Source organism: Gymnoscopelus microlampas (genome assembly GCF_963454915.1).
Source record: "Gymnoscopelus microlampas genome assembly, chromosome: 19".
NCBI lineage: Eukaryota > Metazoa > Chordata > Actinopteri > Myctophiformes > Myctophidae > Gymnoscopelus > Gymnoscopelus microlampas.
In genome coordinates this window covers 38102853-38126394 of record NC_139956.1, presented here as the reverse complement: position 1 = coordinate 38126394, position 23542 = coordinate 38102853, and the positions used below count along the sequence as shown (strand labels likewise).

General features: G+C 40.2%; 2 protein-coding genes across 5 annotated transcripts; both read left to right on the top strand.

The window, feature by feature from the left end:
• The first annotated feature begins 4186 nt into the window (after positions 1–4186).
• Positions 4187–8052, top strand: LOC311035507 (phospholipase A2-like). Of its 4 annotated transcripts, none has more exons than XM_084043766.1 (4): positions 4187–4286; positions 5422–5537; positions 7282–7415; positions 7724–8052. In XM_084043766.1, the coding sequence occupies exons 2-4, from the start codon at positions 5431–5433 to the stop codon at positions 7840–7842; spliced, it is 360 nt and encodes a 119-aa protein (XP_083899892.1). In that variant the 5' UTR covers positions 4187–4286; positions 5422–5430; the 3' UTR covers positions 7843–8052. The 4 variants fall into 4 exon arrangements, with proteins under 4 accessions (XP_083899892.1, XP_083899893.1, XP_083899891.1 ...); XM_084043767.1 differs by having other exon boundaries at positions 4192–4286; positions 5427–5537; XM_084043765.1 differs by having other exon boundaries at positions 4219–4286; positions 5390–5537.
• Positions 8053–11388: 3336 nt separating this feature from the next.
• LOC311035508 (phospholipase A2, minor isoenzyme-like) lies at positions 11389–23226 on the top strand. Its single transcript, XM_084043768.1, has 4 exons — positions 11389–11639; positions 14551–14698; positions 15712–15842; positions 23002–23226. Exons 1-4 carry the CDS (start codon positions 11591–11593, stop codon positions 23118–23120), a joined length of 447 nt encoding a protein of 148 aa, XP_083899894.1. The 5' UTR covers positions 11389–11590; the 3' UTR covers positions 23121–23226.
• The last annotated feature ends 316 nt before the right edge of the window (positions 23227–23542 follow it).

Here is a 23542-nt window from a genome sequence, read left to right as displayed (position 1 = left end):
CCCATCCTGAAACTACAGGGAGCAGTGAATGCCAATAGTATTGCGCTGGGGGCGCGGTTAAGTAGTTACAGTATGTTTTAAATGCCATATTATGAGATTAAAAAAAACCTTCAAGCTGGACCAATTGCAAAGCAGAGGTTCTGCTTCCATTACTGTAACATTCTCAAGTCATTTGATGTCAATGTGTGGCTGGAGTTGGTGTCTTCATTGATTGCTTTAGCCCTATTTTATATTTTGTCAAATGATGGTATTGCACAAAAATATGACATGGCCAAAATAGGGATGCCAGGTTGAAAGTGATTAAACACAGATGATGCTGTCAAGTGGTTTAATACCGGTCATAATCTACGAATTATCCCAGTGATGTATGTTTGTTGTTCCTGTAATCTATCTACATGTACAAGTTATACCAGTAATAATGGTTGCCTCTGTTACCAGTCATGCTGAATAATTCCAATAGTTTTGAAGTGCTCTGAGGTCAATCTTGTTAGTTTATCGACCACATGCAGTATATTCACAGGGCAAACATTGGTTCATTTAAAAAATGTTCAGTAGACTGCATACTCTGTCAATCATTTTATTTAATACATTTTAAAAAGATATACATATATACATTTAATGGAAAAAATGCCTCTATCTTTATGTAATACCTAAAAAACGTAAACAAATAAGATGAATATAAATATGTACATTGTATGAGAAAATGTTTATGATTTGTGTGTGCACTCCAGGACTGCAAAGTGCATGTGTTGTGGCATCAATGTACAGTTCATAAATTGTCCTCAAGGAGAGAGCTCATGTCCTCAAATAAAAGAGCTTGTGTCCATAAATTGTCCTCAATAAGAGCGCTCCTGTCCATACATTGTCCTCAGTGAAACACCTCCCTGAATACATAAAAAAGAGACGTTGCTGTTTGTCTGGACTCTTAACCTGGGACCAGTCAGGTATGGTCTAACAAACCTCTCAGCAGTGGCACTCGGACTGAGTCGGTCAAGGCAGCAGTGTTGACCCGTTTCGTTTGTCTTTTAGAAGATCAGAGCATCAACGAGCTTGTTGACCTTCCTCTTCCTGCATGCAGTGGCTGAGGAAATGTGGAAGTTCTGCTTCCAGGAACTCTTTCAGGAGTTTCCCAAAGTCCTCGTCCTCCTGATGGAGCTCCTCTGACTCTTTAAGGATGCTGGCGATGGTACCGGTGGTCTCCATCATGGTGGTGGTGGTCTCAGCAGCACTGGTGGAGGAGTAGACCTGATGAACTACCTCCCTCTGTAAGCAGGCTGGCTGTATCCTCCAGGCAGTGTGTTCCAGTCTCACCAGCCTCACCACAGCGACGGGAAGTCGGGGAAGAAGAGGATGATGATGATGATGCTGATGAGAGGATCTTAACGTTGGCAGTCGGACATCATCATCATGGCGGAAGGGACAGTGTCGCCGAGGACACTTGTCGAGGGTCTCGTAGTTGCACTGGATCCGCTTGGTGTAGGGGGCACCGCGCCGCCTGCCGGCGGACCGTTGGCACCGCGCTTGTTTGGTCATAACGTCAGACGGGTGTGTGGGTTCAAACAGAGGGTCGATGCAAAAATACTGTGGCTCTTAGTTCAGTAGTTTGATCAGCAATGAGACACGTTTGATACTTTTACTGTTTATATACCGTCCTCCGTCCAATCACGTGCAGTAATTCAAAATGTGGCTTTCATAAACGTTGCTCGGGTTTAAAATCATCACTTCAAGCGCCGTTGTCAACGAGCGTTCTGATTGGTCCAGGTTACACGCGAGGGACAGCGTTGCCATGTCCGCTTATTATAAGCGACTTTGGGCTTGTTTTTCTGTTACATCGCTTGTAAATATTGGTAGTTGCGGGTTACGTTTTTTTTTTTTTGCTTGTTTCTGAAGTGTAGTTGATTATTTGGGCTCGTTTCTAAATTGTGTTTATTAAATTAATTGTAAACAATTTTGTGCCAAGGAAGGACAAGATTGGGGTTGTTAAAATGTTTCACAACATTGAACCTTTTTTACATTTCTTTGAAGATTATTTTTGAAAATAGCAGATCTACAAGCTCACAACTTGAGCTTGTAGATCTGCTATTTTCAAAAAGCTGATAAGGGCTCAAGTTGTAAAACTGGTTGCGTCTTTTGGGATTGTTTTTATCGACCTGGTTGCTTATTTCTCTCGTAAAGTCTGGCAACATTAGAGGGACACGTAGGTGACGTCAGTTCCCACCTGTCAGTTGAAATCTTCGCGAGAGTTGTGTAACCATGGCAACCTTGCGTTGATAACCACACTGTTAGAACACGGTTTCTCAACTTCGGGTCCGGGGACCAGCAGCGGTCCAAATGGAGATGATGTGATATCTACGTAAGGCGTCAACAGTGGTGGAAAAAGTACTCAGATTTTTTACTCAAGTAAAAGTACCATTGTTTACCAAAATGTATATGTTATTTTCTCTTCGTTTTTTTGTTTTGTTGATTGAATGCTTTATTAGCAGTAGTAGGCCTACAGTCAAATATTATGCTAAAAGGATAACACAAAAAGCCCCAGCATACCGTTGTGAGTTTGTAGATCTGCTATTTTCAAACATTTTTAACTTTTGTTACTTTAAGTATATTTTGATGCTAATACTTGTGTACTTTTACTCAAGTAACATTTTAAACATTTGCCCTTTACTCGTAACAGAGTATTTCTACATTGCAGTATTGATACTTTTACTTAAAGTGCTTATAGCAGCTTTAAGTAAAACATGTGAGTACTTTTTCCACCACTGGTTGTGTTCTGGTGTTGTCCTGTAGAAGAGGATGGAGCAAATGCCAACCTGCCCCTGGTGTTGCTGTGTGGACACATCTTCTGCACCGCCTGTGTCAACTCCATGGAGGCAGACAACAGCATCCTGTGTCCAGATTGCAAGGTAGTTCAACCACAATCGACTGTATGATTGTTCATTCATATTAGCCCATTAACACCTGAGGCCGATTCTACTATCCTAACAGTTTTCTGAAAAACGTATGTTTCCATGTCAGTGGTCCTCAAACCTTTTCATGTCAAGGACCCCCCAAAATGTATTTGGCCGCAGAGACCCATCTCCAAATATTTTGTTCCAGGGACCCCCCAGAAGCAAAGATTTGAGTTGAAAATGTTTGCTTTAAACAATAGGTGTACTGCATTCAAAGTCACGATTTTTCAAAGATGGCAGATATGAGCTTGTGTATCTGCTATTTTTGAAAAGCCAAAGAAATCTAAAATGACACAGATGCGTTTCCAGCTTCAAAGGGATAGTTCACCCCCAAAATGACTTTTTTTCCTATGGATTAGTCACCCCATGGAGACTAGAATTCATGGATATTTTTTTGTTTTTGTCGCATTCCTAAGCCAATAATTTGATTTGGTAGGAGACATAAGAGTCTCCTTTCTGTCTCCTACGGGAACCGCTTCAAAATTGGTATCCCGAACTTGAAAATGCATGTTCTGTTTAATAACATGTAACACTTAACAGTGTTACTGATCCAAAACTGAGGAAGACTTTGACTTTGTACAGACTCAGCGACCACCTGGCAGTAGAAACAGGCAGACACAAACAGAACTGGCTGCCTAGAGAAGAGATTGTGTTCACTCTGCTCTCAAGGAGAGGTGGAGACCGAGCTACACTTTGCGTTACAATGTGACAAATATAAAGACTGACACAAACTCAGAATTACGACAATACCTGTTGAAAGTATGCCTTTATGCACTTTGTCTCGTTTTGAGCCACACGCATGCACGCACGCTGGGCTGTTTGCACCAGCGTACATTGCTCAGACAAAATACAACATTTAGAGGTTAGGTTTATGGGCTCGGGTTGGAGTTATTTTAAACACAGTAATTTATATTTAGAGGGGAGAGTTTGATTTGTCAGGTTCCGAGCTGACAGTGTGCAAATGTGCATTTTTAATCCGATTCCTATTACTACAATCCAATAATATGATTGCGAAATGGGCCTTTTTGCATAACGAGCACTTTTACATGCCAATACATTTGTACTCTTGCTCAAGTAATCAAGAAAAATATGAATTTAAATTTTACATTGTGGTGTTGCTACATTTACTTGTGTAAAAAGCCTGAGTTCTTCCTCCACTGCTCAGTTAAAACAACACTCTGGATTTGACTGTGTAGGGGGCAGGTATCAACGTGTCACACCTGACTTGATAAAAGGAATCCCTCCCATGATTTGAAAAGCTCCAGCTCTGGCTGACTGTCTGCACAGTGAACATGAAGACTCTCCAGAGCCTGTTTCTTGTGGCTTTAGCCCTCTCTATTGGTGAGTAGCACTTTTACAAATGTTGTAAAATTTGCTAAAAAATACTTACGTATTCAAAAGTACATGCTTTTGAAAAGACTTTGGTATTCAAAAGTAAAAGCAAATGTTAGTATCAATGCATTGCAGTAATGTTTTCACAACACATTTATAGAACATTGTTACTCTCTGAACACCACATGACTTGCACTTCAAAGCCTATAAAAACAACAAAAAGGAAAACCCTGTAAACATTCAGTAAACATGTAGACATTTGAAAATAAATGAACCTCTTCTCATTCTCAAAATCTTAAGCATTGACTTGAGATATGGGTGTTCTGGTTTATCTGGTTTGTCAGACTCATTGAGTCACTCAGCGCGTACTGTACTTCTCTGCCTTTTGTGTGAGAGAAAGAGAGAGCAGTGGCTTCATGGCAAGGTTAGGGTTGCCAACTCCCAGAGATTAAATTATGGGACACCTATCCTGGGCGTGCGGCCAAGCCCCGCGGCCCAAAATTTGTTTGGAAACCTCCGAAATGCATAGAAAACTATGCATAATAACTATAACACAATACAAACACAATGGGCTTACACCTGCATTAGGCTACTGTTCATGATTTTTTTATTAAAAAAAAAAGGTATGGCACCTGCCATACCTTGCCATACCCAATTGACGCCCCTGAGAGAGAGAGTAGAGATGGATAGCCTTGTATTTTGTACTTAAATATTGTACTTTTTACTCCACTACAATTATTTGAAAACTTTAGTTACTAGTTACTTTGTAGGTTTTTGAGGGGGTGTGTCTGATAAAATGAATATCAAATATCTAAATACTGAATAAAGCAACTTAAAAACTGTCTAGGGTGTTCACAAAAGCCTGAGTAGACGATAAAATTACCGATTTCTTTTTAAAGTGAAATATCCCTTTAAGTGCAGTACTTGCTGATCATGACTTTTTTGACTACAAGCATGGTGGTCAGTCATATGAACAGATATTATTGGAAATTCATACATACATTCAATATGTGCGTCTGTTTGAGTGTAATGTACATGCATTTATGTGGGGATATTTAATTGTGTGTGTTTACTTGCATTACTATATTTGTGAGGTCCATACGATATCACAGGTCCATTTGATCATGACAAGTCCCTGGCCCAGTTTAGAGCCATGATGCTGTGTGTGATGCCGGACAGCTCGCCCATCTTTGACTATGCTGACTATGGCTGCTACTGCGGTTTGGGAGGCTCCGGGACCCCCGTGGACGGACTGGACAGGTCAGTGCCCTTTCACCACCAATAAGTGATGATCAGCCTACATCAGTGGTTCTCAAACTTTGTCAAGTTAAGTAAAAGTACCTCAAATAGAATACATTTTACTTAGTTACTTTACCCAGTGGTAGGCAACATGTGTCCCGAGGGCCAGAATTGGCCCGCCAGCGATAAACTCATGGTCCGACAAATTATTTTGTAAATAATTTACAATGGCTGACTGACAGTCCAGGTAGGATATGGACAGCATTGATGAAACCGGGTAGGAAGAACAAATGGATATTTCCCATTCTTTGAATGTTATGTTTTCACTGTCAACTTTTTTTGGATGAAAAACGTCTCTTATGTTTAAAAAACAAACCAAAGCTGTGTTTCACATGCCTTAAATTATACATTGTTTCTCTCCGTTCTAAGAGACCTTAAACCTTGAAAGAGCTCTTGTTCAAAAAAGGTGTATGACTCCCTGACTCCAGATAAAATGTTCTTTTGAAACTTTTTGATGAACTAAATATTCTGTAAGTGCTACATTCAAGGATGAGGCCTGCACAAAAAGATTACACAAGCATTTCTGTATGCACCTGTAACATTTGATTCCACATGCATTTATATCAATTGTTATACCACACACATCTTTATTTATTAACTCTTATAACAATGTAGTTATTATTTTCTCCGCCAGGCCGAAAGGCATGGCAAGAGAGTATGTTTTGCACCCGCTCGCTGCGAAACTGTGCACACACACTCCATGGATGCCAATTCAGAACCTCTGCTTTCACATGGGCCGGTTATAGCGTCATCAGGAGGCCGATTTGTGCAAAACCCATTTACTCCTACAGATTTTATCCAAACGTCATGCAAATCGGTACACAAGTATCTCTTTAGTCATGTGATCAACACAAATCTGTCCGATTTTCCATATTCCATCTTCGTTGGCTAAGATTGGCTTCCAAAGTTTGCAGGATAGGTCCGTTTTGAACAAAATGCCCCAAATCATGAACTCAGTGTGCAATTTACGTGACATTTTGCACGCACATTCCCACTAGGCAGAAGAAGAAATGCCACCCTTTTCACATTGGCCTGTTATAGCGCCACCAGCAAGTCTAATTTATCTAACCACATTTTTGGAACAAAGTGCCTCAAATCATGAATGCAGTGTCCGATTGCGTGAAAGGCCTAAGAAGAAATGGCATCCTTTTCACATTGGCCTATTATAGCGCCACCAGGAGACCACAAGAACCTACCTCCGAGGAGCACTTTTTCTAGTTGCATATGTGTCTCTTTTGTTGAAATGTAGGTTCTGTCAGGTACATGACTATTGTTACATATTTGTCTCTTTCGTTGAAATGTAGGTGCTGTCAGGTACATGACTATTGTTACTTAATAGGCTCTATTCACAGCAGCCATATTATGAAGACATTCACAGGTGTTACCAATGATACTAATGAAGGCTCTGTTCCATTCTGGTCAAACAGAGCCAGGGTGCTGATATTGTGCATGTTGGCTCACTGGAAACACTCCCAAATGGCCCTTTACGGGTGTGTAACTCTGAGAGTGTACAAATGGAACCAAATGGACCCGTAGGGGTCCATTTGGTTCCATTTGTACACTCTCAGAGTTATGGGGGTCGTGGAAACCATTGTGCTACACTAAATGGAACAGAGCCTTCATTAGTATCATTGGTAACACCTGTGAATGTCTTCATAATATGGCTGCTGTGAATAGAGCCTATTGTCTCTTCGTTGAAATCTAGGTGCTGTCAGGTACATGACCATTGTTACGCTGCTGCTCAGCAGCATCCCGAGTGCCGGTACATCATTGACCACCCTTACATCGAGCTTTACTCCTGGAGCTGTGACCACGACGTTAGGAAGCCAACCTGTCTAAGTAAATACACTTGAACTGGTCCCTATTTATTTGACACATTCTTGCTGTAAAAAAAACCCACATCTTTATAAAACGTTTAGTTGAGTTAGTTGATTCAGATTGGCTGAGTATTGTAAGATCTTGTTCAGCGATTTTCAACCATTGGCAAACGCTAAGATTTTATTGATAATATCATAACATTAATATAGAAATAATGTAACAAAATATCATGAGGTTGAGAAAAGGTTGAGAACCACTGGTCTTGTTTACAATATTAACCTAAAGTTCCATGCATATATCAACGTTTGCAATTTTTACTTTCCCCTCAGGCCAAAACAACGAATGTGAGATGTTTATCTGCGAGTGTGACAGGAAGGCTGCAGAGTGCTTCGGCAGGAATACCTGGAACCCCGACCATGAACACCTGCCCAGCGACCAATGTGTATGAAATACCCACCGTTTGTGTGACACCTACTACTACTACTACACCTACTTACTGGATGATGATAGAACCAAAAAACCTTAGTACATGATAAGTAATTTTTAATTTATTTGCAAGTACATTTTACAAAAGTACATTTTACTGTATGAGACTGGAATCCTCATTCTACTGGGAATATCTTGTGGGAGTTTGTCTAATAAACCCATTTGAAGTGGAGCTTTAGTGTTCAACACCAGAGATTCTCTTCTTCCTTTTAATTACAGATTTATATGCATTAGGCCACAGACCACCATTAGAGTTATTTTAAATCTAATGTACACTATGTACACTCTTAAGGGCACGCTCCCACAGCACTTTTATTTTACCTCTGGGGCGGAATCTGCCAATGCTGTGGATTCATGTTCTTGCAGATTTTTTCCAAGAATCCACACATTTGCATTGACAAAGCACTGGCAGATTCCGCCCCTTAGGTAAAATAAAAGTGCGGTGGGAGCGCGCCCTAAAGCTCCTTTTTAGACAAAGTGATATTTACCCTGAGACGTATTTCACAGGTTCTGGATTTGTTTCCATACACTACGGTTTGGTTTCAGAGAAGGTTCTCAGAACCTAATTATGGGCCCCTCTCTGGAGGTGGCACTACCCTGAGTTCTGGGAACCCATTACTCAGAACTTATCATTTAAATAGAACGTCTATTTTCTCTTTTTTATGAGGTTTTGTTCATGACATACCTCCCCCTTTTCGGCTGGTTCTGATTATAATGGAAACAAATCACAGAACTTCACAGGTTTTGTACAGTTTCAGGTTATGGGTTATGTAAAGAGCCATAGTTACAGACCCATAAGGGTCCATTTGGTTCCTATCAATCATTTAGCTGGGACCCCCGTAGACCCCTGTGGGTCTTCAGACCCCATGTTGATAGCCGCTGCTCGACACTCATTTGAATGCAATTACTTCACTTGGGCCAATTCATCAGCATGTTTACGCCATATCAATTAACCCCTGATGTCACTTGTTATTGTTGAGGTTCCTTTACAAAATGGAACCACTACAGGTTGAGGTTCCACTACAAAATGGAACCAAATTAATAGACCCTCACGGGTCCATTTGGTTCCATTTGTACACTCTCAGAGTTAGAGACCTGTAAGGGTCCATTTGGTTCCTAGCTATCAATCATTTAGATGTGGATCCCCTGGAACCCCCTCGATGACCCCAGGGGGTCCCTGGGCCTGACTGTGACAACCACTGTTCTACACTACAATGTATTTGGCTACAGCAGAGCTCTGGGCTACAGGGCTCTTGGGCTCCCTGCCTCCCTCTAGTGGCTGCAGTGGAACTGCTCATAACAAGGCCTATATACTGTACTATGGCCTAATACCTGTCAATGTGCTCCTGTTACAAATGGATGCGACCCTTTCCTGACTCCCAACCTGTCTGTTACTAGTCCAGTGGATTGCACGTTGCATTGGCTCCCAGTTAATTATAGAATATATTTTAAGATTCTTGTAATCACACACAGAACCCTCCATGGCCAGGCACCTCCATATCTATGTGACCTACTCCAACCTTATGTGCCCAGAAGGTCTCTGAGATCCTCATCCCCAAGCTGTTTGTTCCTTGTTCCTCCCATAAAACTAAAAACTGAAGGTGATCGAGCCTTTGCTAGTTTTGCCCCCAGGCTATGGAATGATCTCCCCTGCCACCTAAAAAAAAGGTCCTCCATGTGGATCTTTTTAAAAAACTTTTAAAGACTCACTTATTCAAACAAGCCTTTACATAGCCTTTTATGATTACAGATTGTGTGTTGTAACACAATCCTGTATTTGATTTCTTGATAACTTGATTTTCACCGTTGAATGCCGATTTGTTTTATGTCTTCTTATTTTATTATTGACATTTTTATTGTTGTGAAGCACTTTGTGACTCTGATGTCTGTGAAATGTGCTCTACAAATAAAATGTACTTACTTACTTAAACTTGGGCCAATTGTGAGAAGCAAGGCTGGAGGTGAGCCGCGGGCTTAACATTTAAGAAAGACCACAATTATTGATTACTGACTATTTCTGATCAATCGATCAATAAAGCTCATCACCACTTTAGTATCCACTACTACATGGCTGTTATATTTACCTTACCTCACTCTGGATTACTGTTGGTACATATTCATTAATATATTCATTGTTGATAGACTGTACATTTTCATTAATATATGATTGTTGATAGACTGTTGATATAATATATTCACCACACAACTGTATTATATGAATTCATATTCATTGTAGTATACGCACGCACGCACGCATGCGCGCACGCGTGTTTCTGGTATTGAGCCACACACACGCACGCTGGGCTGTTTGCATCAGCGCACATTGCTCAGACAAAATACAACATTTAGAGGTTAGGTTTATGGGTTGGAGTTATTTTAAACAGTCATTTTTATTTAGAGGGGAGAGTTTGCTTTGCCAGGTTCTGAGCTAACAGTGTGCAAATGATCCCATTAATGCATGAATGCATTACTAATTACAATCCAATAATATGATTGTGAAATAGGCCTTTTTCACAACATAACATTTAATAACATAACAAGTACTTTTATATTTGGTACTGTAAATATATTTTGATGCCAATACATTTGTACTCTTGCTCAAGTACAGGGGTCATCACCATGCCAGCTTGTGACGGACGTTTTGATCAATATTTTATTTTTGTCGCGGACATACAAAATAACTGGTCAATATTTTTACCAGAAACCCAAATAACTAGCGCTAAATGTAAACTAGGACTCGTAATGTGCTATAGTGTCTATGCCAGTCTGCTACACATGTTAAAACTATTAGATGTGTACGTCTGCATAAACATTAGTGCCACAAATACAAAGCCATTATATATTCGGAAAACGATCTACAAGCTCACAACGAAACACATTTGTGACGTGAGTGCCAATTCAAGAAGGTTAAGGGCCCCCTCTGTGCCCCAACAGTTTCAATGTGAGCATGATATCTATTTAGCCACTGCCTTATTATAGACCCCTAATTCAAATAATGCAAAGAGAATAAGTAAATAATTGAATTATGTATAATTATGAAAACAAAGTGTAATGCACATCAAACAATAATACAAACATTATTTTATTACTAACATACTGATTGCATTTGACTTGATATTTTTATATGGCAATCGTTGAAATTCCAGTTCCTTTGTTTATTCATTTTTCTCAGTTCTCTGTCTGCTGGGAATGTCCAGTCAAATGATGTGTGGTTTTTCCGCATTTTCTCTTTCTTCGCCATCACTGAGCAGTTCTTGCTGACGAGACAAATACTTATAGAGTAGAATAATGATGAGAGAGCGCTATCCAGTTCCATGTATGGTGATATGGCTGAGATTTCAGTTCCTTTTTGTCAGTTTCTGCTGGAAAAGCCTAGTCAAATGATATATGGTTTGTCAGAAAGTGTCTCTCCAAGTTCCCTTTCTTCACTTTACTGCAATTCATTCCCAAACTCATTCAACTGATGTCTTGTCTCATTAGATGTGGTTGAAAAATCGTAGTAGCTTAATAAACAGGTAACACACGTGTATCATTGATATGCTGCCAGGGTCAATCCTGTGTTAATTCACACTGCCCCACTCATTTGTTCGTTTCGAGTTATTTATAACTTATTATAACTTAACTCTTATTTATAAGAGATATTTAAAAAAGGAAGCGCTCCCAGGATTTGAAGAGCTCCATCTCCGGCTGACCGTCTGCCCACTCACAACATGAAGACCCTACAGAGCTTGTTTCTTGTGGCTTTAGCCCTCTCTATTGGTGAGTAGCACCTTACAAATGTTGTTGCTCATGACTACAAGCATGGTGGTCATGTGAACTATAGATTTTACACATTCTTTTTCAAAGGTTTTCACAATTTGTCAAAATCAATGCAAGGCATTGTGAGCTTATAGATTGGCTTTTGAACAGCCAAAGTAAAAAATAGGGCTTCATTGGTTTGGTTAATGTATGTTTAGTATTAATAATCTAAATCTGAAAAGTTACTTGTAAAGTACAATATTCGCCTCTGAGATGTAGTGGAGTAGAAGTATAAAGTATTGAAAAATATAAATGATTGGTGTATTACTGAAATACAAGTAAAAGCAATACTTACGTATTCAAAAGTACATGCTTTTTAAAAGACTTACGTATTCAAAAGTAAAAGCAAATGTTAGTATCAATGCGTTGTTGTAATGTTTTCACAACACATTTATAGGACATTGTAAATCTCTATACACCACCTTAATGACTTGCATGTAGAACCACTACAAAGCCTATAAAAACACAAAACATAGAAATGAAATTGACAAAAAGGAAAACCCTGTAAACATTCAGTAAACCTGTAGACATTTGAAAATAAATGAACCTCTTCTCATTCCCAAAATCTTAGACATTGACTTGAGATATGGGTGTTCTGGTTTATTTGTCAGACTCATTGAGTCACTCAGCGCATACTTCTCTGCCTTTTGTGTGAGTGAAAGAGAGATAGAGTAGAGCCTTGCGCGCCTGCAGTTGTGTAAAGTAACTGAGTACATGTACTCAAGTACTGTACTTAAGTACACTTTTAAGGTATTTTTACTTTACTGGAGTATTTCCCATTTTCAATACTTTCACTTCTACTCCACTACATCTCAGAGGCAAATATTGTGCAGATACTCACACATTTGACTTAAGTACAATACTCAAGTAGATATAGTTACTGTCCATCACTGGAAATAATGAAGTGAAGTACCATAAGTATAGCATAAAATCACACCCTGTGTGAAGGAAGCGGTGCCTGTGGGGCGGGGCTTAACTCATTTCAGTTCGTCCCTATTGGTGGTCTGAGTCCACTTACCAAATTTTTACTTGGTAGCATGCTGCAAACTGGAATGATGGCTGTTTAAAGCCCAGCCAATGGGCAGACAGAGGGGGCGGGGCTTTAGTAATTACAGTTCGTCCCTATTGGTGGTTTTAGTCCATGTACAAAATTTGTACTCCCTAGCATGCTGTGAACTTGACTTATGCCTGTTTAAAGTCCACATACCAAATTTGGACTTGGTGGCATGCTGCAAACTGGAGTTATAGCTGTTTAAAATCCCGTGCTCATCCCGTGCTTGGGGGTCCCTGGACCCCTCTTTGATAACTTCAGCAATTCATGCTCGTCCCTATTGGTGGTCTAAGTCCACATACCATATTTGGACTTGGTGGCATGCTGCAAACTGGAGTTATAGCTGTTTGAAATCCCGTGCTCATCCCGTGCTTCCACGGACGGACGGACATAACATACGCTGGGGGTCCCTGGACTCCTCTTTGATAACTTCAGCAATTCATGCTCGTCCCTATTGGTGGTCTAAGTCCATATGCCATATTTGGACTTGGTGGCATGCTGCAAACTTGAGTTATAGCTGTTTGAAATCCCGTGCTCATCCCGTGCTTCCACGGACGGACAAACATAACATACGCTGGGGGTCCCTGGACCCCTCTTTGCTAACTTCAGCAATTCATGCTCGTCCCTATTGGTGGTGTAAGTCCACATACCATATTTGGACTTGGTGGCATGCTGCAAACTGGAGTTATAGCTGTTTAAAATCCCGTGATCATCCCGTGCTTGGGGGTCCCTGGACCCCTCTTTGATAACTTCAGCAATTCATGCTCGTCCCTATTGGTGGTCTAAGTCCACATACCATATTTGGACTTGGTGGCATGCTGCAAACTGGAGTTATAGCTGTTTGAAATCCCGTGCTCATCCCGTGCTTCCACGGACGGACGGACATAACATACGCTGGGGGTCCCTGGACTCCTCTTTGATAACTTCAGCAATTCAGGCTCGTCCCTATTGGTGGTCTAAGTCCATATGCCATATTTGGACTTGGTGGCATGCTGCAAACTTGAGTTATAGCTGTTTGAAATCCCGTGCTCATCCCGTGCTTCCACGGACGGACAAACATAACATACGCTGGGGGTCCCTGGACCCCTCTTTGCTAACTTCAGCAATTCATGCTCGTCCCTATTGGTGGTCTAAGTCCACATACCATATTTTTACTTGGTGGCATGCTGCAAACTGGAGTTATAGCTGTGTAAAATCCCGTGCTCATCATCCCGTGCTGATACGGACGGACGGACATACGGACAAAGTCAAGTTGAGAGCGGTTGGCACCGCTAAAAATGTGCTTAAGTGCAGTACTTGCTGACCATGACTTGTTTGACTATTATACAAGCATGGTGGTCATATGAACTATAGATATTACAGGAAATTCATTCATACATTCAATATGTGTGTCTGTTTGAGTGTACTGTATATGCATTCATGTGGGGATATTTAATTGTGTGTGTTTACTTGTATTACCATATTTATCCATATGTCCATATGTCCCCACAAGTAATAGAATTAGTAGTAGAATTTGAGAAATAGACATTATGAGGACAAATGTGCTGGTCTGGTCCTCACAAGATAAATAGTTGTTTTATGGTTAAAACAAATTATAATTTTAGAGTTTGGCTTACAATTAGGAAAATATTCAGGTTAGGATTAGAATCAAGCAAGAGGTTAGGTTAAGGGGTTGGAGTTTGGAGTTATGCCTGTGTTATACTTAGTTGCGCACCAAAAATAGCCAATCTACAAGTGGTGGTGAGCTTGTAGATCGGCTATTTTCAGTTTCAGGTTTAGAGTTATAAATGGTAAACGTCTGTGTGTTTTGTGCTGTTCCAGCCCAGGCATTTGATCAGAAGTGCCTGTGGTCGTTTAGAGAGATGATACTGTGTGTGATGCCGGACAGCTCGCCCATCTTTGACTATACTGACTATGGCTGCTACTGTGGTTGGGGGGGCTCCGGGACCCCCGTGGACGGACTGGACAGGTCAGTGCCCTCTCACCACCACAAAGTGATGAACAGCCTACAACAGTGGTTCTCAAACTGTTGTCAAGTTAAGTAAAAGTACCTCAAATAGAGTAAATCTTACTTTACCCAGTGGTAGGCAAAAGGTGGGTCGAGGGCCAGAATTGCCCCGCTAGCGATAATCTCTGGCCAAAATAATTTACAATGGCTGACGGTCCAGGTAGGATATGGACAGCGATAGCTTTGCATTGATGAAACCGAGTAAGATTAACATTATATTTTCCATTCTTTGAATGTTATGTTTTCACTGTCAACTTTCCTCTTTGAGACTTTTGGATTCAAAACTTCATACGTTTAAAAAAACAAACCAAAGCTTTGTTTCACATGCCTTAAATTATACATTGTTTCTCTCCATTCTAAGAGACCTTAAACCATGAAAGATCTCTTGTTCAAAAAGGAGTGTGACTCCTTGTCTCCAGATAAAATGTTCTTTTGAAACTTTTTGATGAACTATAAATATTCTGTAAGTGCCACATTCAAGGATGAGGCCTGCACAAAAAGATTACGCATTAAGCATTTCTGTATGCACCTGTAACGTTTGATTCCACACGCATTTCTATCAATTGTTTTACCACACACATCTTTATTTATTAACTTTTATAACAATTGTACATAAGGTCGTAAAGTTCCAGGTCCTAAATTAGCCATCGATTGTGTTCTTGTGGCCCACCATCTAATGGCTTAGAAAAAGTTTGGTACTTGGCGAGCCCTGCTTCACACCACTGCACCAGGTGCATCAGACAATACATCTGTGTGAACATTCTTGGCCAGTGAGCTGATTCAGATTCAGAAGTCTCAATTTTGTCTCTTTCTTTGACATTCATGTGCTGTCAGGTGCATGACTAGTCTCCTATAGCCAGACTCTTCCACAGCTCCGCCTACCCGACAGTAGGGGGAGCTGTGGAGAGTCTGGCTATGCGAGACTAGTGCATGACTATTGTTGTTACAAATTTGTCTCTTTTGTTGAAATGTAGGTGCTGTCAGGTACATGACCATTGTTACAATGATGCTCAGCGGCATCCTAAGTGCTGGTACTTCATTGACCACCCTTACATCGAGTACTACCGCTGGAGCTGCGACCACGATAGGAAGCCAACCTGTCTAAGTAAGTAGGCCACACTTGAACTGGTCCCTATTTATTCATTCTGGCATCCCAGGTCAAATAAAAAGGAAAAACAGCGACCCCAGCATTTTTCACTCAGCTCTGAATCTGTTCTTGAGAGATTACTATTTATTTGACACATTCTTGCTGTAAAAAACAACAAAAAAACTCTTGTTAATGTTAATTTTTAGTTCAGTTAGTTGAGCTGAGGCTGAGTCCCATAGTAAAATACGTCTTGTTCAGCGATTCTCAACCTCCATGAGGATATTGCACGCGAGCCCCAAAATAATTGGCAAACGCTAAGATTTTATTGATAACATCATAACATTGATAAAAAAATAATTTCAATCAGAAACACTCTCGTCTTAGTAGATAAAGAACCATTTATTGCCACAAATGGAATACAGTTAAGCTTGGCGTTAAAGCTCCACTCTTGGGAGAATATTCACTGAATTTTGTCGAAGCAGCCTGCTAAGCATATATTCAGAGAATGCTTTAGCAAATCCCCCATAGGGATACAATGACAACAATAAGCAATACATTAACATATTAGTTAGAATTAGCATATATACATGATAAACACAAGTATTTGAGCCTAGCAAGATTTTAAACAGCAGATATACATGATAACCACAAGTATTTGAGCCTAAGCCAGACTCTAAACAAAGCAGATATACATGATAATCACAAGTATTTGAGCCTATGGCAGACTCTAATCAAAAGGTGGAGGCTGGGGTGGAGGAGGAGCTAGCAAAATGCATTGGTTCAGCAACCAAGAAAGACCTAGAGAATATGAAGCCATATTTATAGGAACCTCTTTGCTCAAGCATGAGCTGTGATTGGATAATGAGTGTGTGATGTAATGACCAGCTGGGCTGTGAATGGGGAATAGAAAGCTGATGTTCACATCAGCTGACTGACTGCTGGTTACAGCTTTGGCGTGCACGACTTCCGTGTCCTGCATGAACTAACGCTATGCTTCATTTCAATCAGAAACACTCTCGTCTTAGTAGATAAAGAACCATTTATTGCCACAAATGGAATACAGTTAAGCTTGGCGTTAAAGCTCCACTCTTGGGAGAATATTCACTGAATTTTGTCGAAGCAGCCTGCTAAGCATATATTCAGAGAATGCTTTAGCAAATCCCCCAAAACCAATAAATGCATACTCTCTGGTTTCAGCCAAGCGGCAGCTAGGCTACTCAGAGAGTGCATAACAGAATTCCCCCCCAACACACGGAAGCCAACGCCAAGCCTAAAAAACGCCTTAATCAGTCATACTATATTATGTGAAGTAGCAAACCTGCTACTGACTTAAAATAGAATGCGCACGCATCCTGAAGTCATTCTACAAATTATGTGATAAGAGACTATGTGTCACAGCAAGCTTGCTGTGGACCTCAGCATTTAATTATTAAGCTATACTAAAAGAATGCAAGCATGCATCTTAAAATGAGGTCATCCTACAATTAATGAGATATATACTGTGTGTGTTCAACAGCCATGTTGATCCTGTACTTCAGGAGTGCTTTAAATGCAAGCATGCATTTGTGTGTTCAACAGCCCTGTTGATTCCTGAGCTTCAGGAGTTCCTCAGCATTTGATTGTTAAGCTAAACTAAACAAATGCAAGCATGCATCTTAAGACTATGTGTTCAACAGGCCTGATGAATGCAGAAACCTGTTGATTCCTGAACTCAGGAGTCCTAGACGGTATCGTAAAGCGATGCCCACTGCTATGTTGCACCGCGAATAGGATTCGAAAAGGACATTCTATTTCTTTTTAAAGAAATCTGATATATATAAATATATATATGTATATGAGGTCATCCTATGATGAATGATAACTAATGTTTATCATTCATGATAAATAAAGTGTACTAACTATGTGTAACAGCAGCTTGCTGTGGACCTCAGCATTTGATTGTTAAGCTATACTAAAAGAATGCAAGCATGCATCTTAAAACGAGGTCATCCTACAATTAATGACGTATATATACACTATGTGTGTGTTCAACAGCCATGTTGATCCTGTACTTCAGGAGTGTAGCCTACTTAACCAGAAAGTGTACTATAGGGTTGAGATTCCTTGGTTGCCCCTAGCAACGGAACGCCCCTGTAATCACCACTGATTAATAACATATGTGTGTAACAGCAGCGTGCTGTAACTCCCTATCCGCTCAGATAAGAGGGATGCAAGCATGCATCCGTAAAAGTCAACTATCTTCATCAGAATGAACCCATGCCATTGCCAACCACTTTTGAATGCAGACTCTATTTAACCGTCTCCTCATACAGTACATGCCACTCATTGCTTTTTGAGCAACTTCAAGTTTAAGCCTAGACCAATGTAGCTGCACCAATGCAATGCGGAAATGAGTGAGAGGTATACAGCTGCGCAGCAGTCCACATCTTTTGTAGAGGAGACAGAGCCGGGCCGTGAACCATGACCCTGGCTTTCCCTTGTCGGTCAGGAAGAACATTAGTCTTGCCTCGCCAGAGGACGTCTTTGCAGATACTGGATCATGGAGAACAGAGACAAAACATGGTTTTAGTTAGGGTTAGGGTTAGAAATTATGACGTTTGCACCTTCCCCCCCCTGTCTGATTTACAGTGTTTAAGAGTTTAAGATGTTAAGTTCATCCTACAAAAGTGTGAAACTATGTGTAGCAGCAGCATGCTGCAGACCTCAGAAATGAATTCATCAAGCTAAACTAAATTAAAAGTGTAAAATGTAATAACTATATGCAGCAGTAAGCATACTGCGGACCTTACCCATCACGCACAGATGAAGAAATGCAATACAAAACAGAATCATACTACCCAAATCAGTGCAGTGGAACCCAGCCAACACTTTCAGCAGCATACTTATGCCTGATGTCAATCTCAGATACGTAGATAGCGATCCACAAAAGCTTCAAGTTCCACAAGCATGCAGAACACCACCTAGATGAACTTTTGGAAAGACACACACAAGAGCAAGCATGCAAGCCTTCTCGTCTGGACGCTGTGGAGATCTGTAAGCAAACAGCTGGATTATCTCATTCACTCATGGTGAACGTAGTAGCGTTCATGGCTGCAGACCGGCAACCTGCTGCTTCATTGTGAATGCTGGAATCAAGCAGCTGAAGAGTACTGTAGCTGTACCGTTTGCAATAAGCAGACCGCAATGCATCTTTAAGACTTTGTTTGCAATAAGCAATTATTTTAAATTGCAATTATCATCATAAGTTTTCTTCTTTCTGCAACCATCCAATGAAACTTAACCCAGCAGCACCTGTATGAGTCAGAGACAAGTAAACCCCCTTTATCCTTGCAATGAATAATGACTATTATATGATTTCCGCCTTTCACCTGCTGTGTTTTTTGTCCAACTCGAGATGTGGCCAGACGGTGCGCACTTCCTTTAGTACTTAAACCGACAAAGTATGCATCTGAAAATATTTTTGTGAGAAATAAGCAATGCACTAGATAACGTGCCTCAGTCAGCAGGACTCCCTCTGTCTGCCCACTGCTGACACTATGTTACTATGTAGCAGTAACCTTTTTCCTGTAGCATGATTAACATTAGTATCCTCATCATAGTAGTAGCAGCTCAACTGCAGTAGAATGAGTAGCACGATAAAATAGTAGCAGCATTTAGCCAAAGCATGATTTATAGCTGTAATGTTAGCAGCAAGTATAAGTAGCTTTTTAGTAGTAGAATCAGTATCTCACACTTTTAGAACTAACAGCAACCCAACCTGAACCTTCCCGGCATCCGTGATGGAAAGAAGGTCATGCCATCAAAAGCCTTGGATCACCATAATAGCAGTCGCTCATAAACAAAACAGAAGCAGTGTGAATTCAAGCAATGAATATCCCTTTACAATGACATGGTTAGCTAAAAGTGAAGTAACATGCAATTAATTCAATGCACTATGAATCCGCTCCCTGCATCTAAGTCATAAGCTGATAGAATTGAAGCAGCAGAGAATCAGATTAACCTTTGCTTGCCCTCTAAATGGCACCCCCTGGAGGACAACCCACTACAATTGAAGCAATCGCCCCATTTCACAAGACTTTAAATCCACCATGAAGTAATTATATATTTAAGCATCTGCAAACTAATCCACCCACATAATAGTTACCTGAACTTGAGCGATAAATTAAGTGAATAGAACAGGAATGCAGAAATAACAGCTTCACTGAGTGGATTATATTAACTTGAATATCCCCTGATAGTTGTGTACCTAATTTAACATGACATGATAGTTGTGTACCTTATTTAACATGACATGATAGTTGTGTACCTTATTTAACATGACAGTTACACTGCCATAATGCCTGCACATGACCAGTTAAGAAAGAAAACACCCTTGCCTTCACCTTATTCTCACACGGTAGCATTGAACTGAATTGACCATGATATGACTGTGTCAGTTGCATAGACTACAATACCCAAGATGCATGCTGTATTGTATGAGACTTCCTGATTACTCCCAAGGAGTAGTCACGTGACACCACCACGGCGTGTTGCCAGATTGTAAGAAAAACAAGCGCCAAGTCTATAAAACAAGTCGCAAAACAAGTGTTTAGAATATTAAACATTTTTTGTACCATGATTACATATGAATATGGGGTTCCTTCACATGAACCCTGTTTAGTAATCATATTTGCTAGTGACTTAACAGAACACAATCCCAAAGTCGCTTATAATAAGCAGACATGGCAACACTGATTTGATACACATGCTGTGATTTCCTTTCCTGACTTGAATACATGTCTAAATTTTGACTTCTTGTCTTATATTATGCCCCGTTGCACACAGATTGTCTACGACAGCTTTGATAAGTATAAACATATTATAAAAGCATTTGTGCTAGCAGAGCACTACAACTGTTGGAAGCTCTGCTTGAAGCTTCAGCCAACTAGATGGTACTGCACCATGTATTGTGGGTATTCCCAGAGTCAAGAGTGCCTCAGCAGAACAGCATTAGAACTTAGAAGCAGTACTTATTTTGGAAAAATCAAACTTTCGGCCCAAAAATGTAGCTCCATATATTCCTATACCTGAAGCCATAAAATGCTAAAATAGCCACGTTTCATTACCTGATTAAAGCTCTTTAAAACCACTGAAATGTCTTCTGCTGGGAATAAAAGGAAGTAGCCTACATGGGGAGCAAGCTGCTGTGTTAACTTTGCAGCGCTGTACAAACAAATCAAAGTTTTTACATGGCAGCAAGCATGCTGTTAGCTTTAAGCTACAAACAATTCGAGCTTTCCACATGCTATGTTACCTTTAAGCTATAAACAATTCAAGCTTTCCACATGTTATGTTAGCTTTAGCTACAAACAATTCAAGCTTCCACATGGGAAGGAAGCATGCCATGTTAACTGTGCAGTTCTGTATAACAACAAATATTCTACATGCAGCAGCATGCTATGTTAGCTTTTAGCTACAAATAATTGAAGCTTTCCACATGGGAAGCAAGCTATGTTAACTGAGCATTGCTGTATAACAACACAGCTTCTAAACACATGGCAGCATGCATGCTATGTTAGCTTTAAGCTACAAACAATTGAAGCTTTCCACATGGGAAGCAAGCATGCTATGTTAACTGTGCAGTGCTGTATAACAACCAAGCTTCTAAATGCAGCAGCATGCTATGTTAGCTTTAAGCTACAAACAATTGAAGCTTTCCACATGGGAAGCAAGCATGCCATGTTAACTGTGCAGTGCTGTATAACAAACAAACTTCTAAATGCAGCAGCATGCTATGTTAGCTTTAAGCTACAAACAATTCAACTTACCACATGGTGAAGAGAGTAGCCTACAAACAAATCAAGCTTCTACTGTCTGGGCAGCAAGCATGCTGTATTAGCTTTGTGCTACAAACAATTCCTAATTTCTACATGGCAGCAAGCATGCTATTCGCTTAAGCTATGAGCACATTAGTGTTTGGCAGCAATAATAGAAGAAGCATTGCTGCTGTAGCAGTGGTAAAGTCAGCATCATAAGCAGACTCATCTCATATAGCACCAAAATATCATAGAGCAGCGCACAAAGCAGTAGATGAGCAGCAGATGAGCAGCAGATGAAGCTCGCAGCAGCTAGCAAAATGCATTGGTTCAGCAACCAAGAAAGACCTAGAGAATATGAAGCCATATTTATAGGAACCTCTTTGCTCAAGCATGAGCTGTGATTGGATAATGAGTGTGTGATGTAATGACCAGCTGGGCTGTGAATGGGGAATAGAAAGCTGATGTTCACATCAGCTGACTGACTGCTGGTTACAGCTTTGGCGTGCACGACTTCCGTGTCCTGCATGAACTAACGCTATGCTTCATGTAACAAAATGTCATGATATTTTTTCTTTAAAATCTTGAAAAATGTGTTTCCATTTTTCAACTCAATTGATTGATTGACCATCAACATAAACACTGAAAATGCTCGCGGCCCACCCATCTGACCACTTAACACGACAGCCGTGTTAGTGGTCAGATGGGTGGGCCAGGAACACTTTCAAGATTTCCAAGTGGGCCCTGATCCAGAAAAGGTTGAGACTGGTCTTGTTTACATTATTAACCTAAAGTTCCATGGATATATTACCGTTCGCAATTTAGTTTTTCCTATGGCAAGGTAAGAGCGTATGTGCAAGGTTTCACACACCAAAACAAAGTTTATTGTGTCCTTGGAAAACTTTATTTTCATAACTTTCCAAGTTATGAAAAGTAAATACACTAAATGTGAACAGGAGTATAAATGGGCCTTTACTGTATACATTTCTTGAACATTAAAGTGTTGCCACAGACACTGACTAGATGATATCCTCAGTGACAGTGACATACTACTTTTGAAATCCATGGTCTCTGTCGACCCCAGCGTATCGCTCTACAGTTAATTTATAATTCCCTATCTATGATAAACTGCCTCCCAGAAAGGTAGTGGAGGGTAAACTAACCACTGTTTAAAGATTGGCCCTGGCTCATAGTGTGAAATATATGTTTACCTGTCTGTCTGAGCAACTGTTCGGATTCTTTTAGGTGCTGTAAGTGATATTGTTTTGGTTAAAGGTGCTATGAGTGATATTATATATACGTATATATATATATACTGTACTGTATATTGACCACATTTCTATATTCTGAATTAACAGAGGATTTTACTTTTCCATCCTCAGGCAAAAACAACGAATGTGAGATGTTTATCTGCGAGTGTGACAGGAAGGCTGCAGAGTGCTTCGGCAACAATACCTGGAATCCTGACCATAAACACCTGCCCAGCGACCAATGTGTATGAAGACGACACAGGATGACAGTTTGGAGATTTTTTTCCAAATTAAATATCCACCGTTTGTGTGACACCTACTCTACTAGTACTACTACACTACCATGAAATTTGTCATGAAAATAAAATTCATTTTGGAACCAAAAAACCTGATAAGTAATTATAATTTATTTGCAAGTATGAGAAAAACATGTGTACAAAAGTACATTTTACTGTATGAGACTGGAATCTGCCTCATTCTACTGGTTGAGGAATTTCAAGTGGGTGTTTGTTTGTCTAATAAACCCATTTAAAAATAAATAAAAATCTGTTAACCACTTTAATACTATATATATATAGGCTATTTGAAAATAGCTGATCTACAAGCCCAACGCTTGTAGTTCAACGCAACATTTTTTTAAACATTTTATCAACTCAAACACTGTATCCCCCAT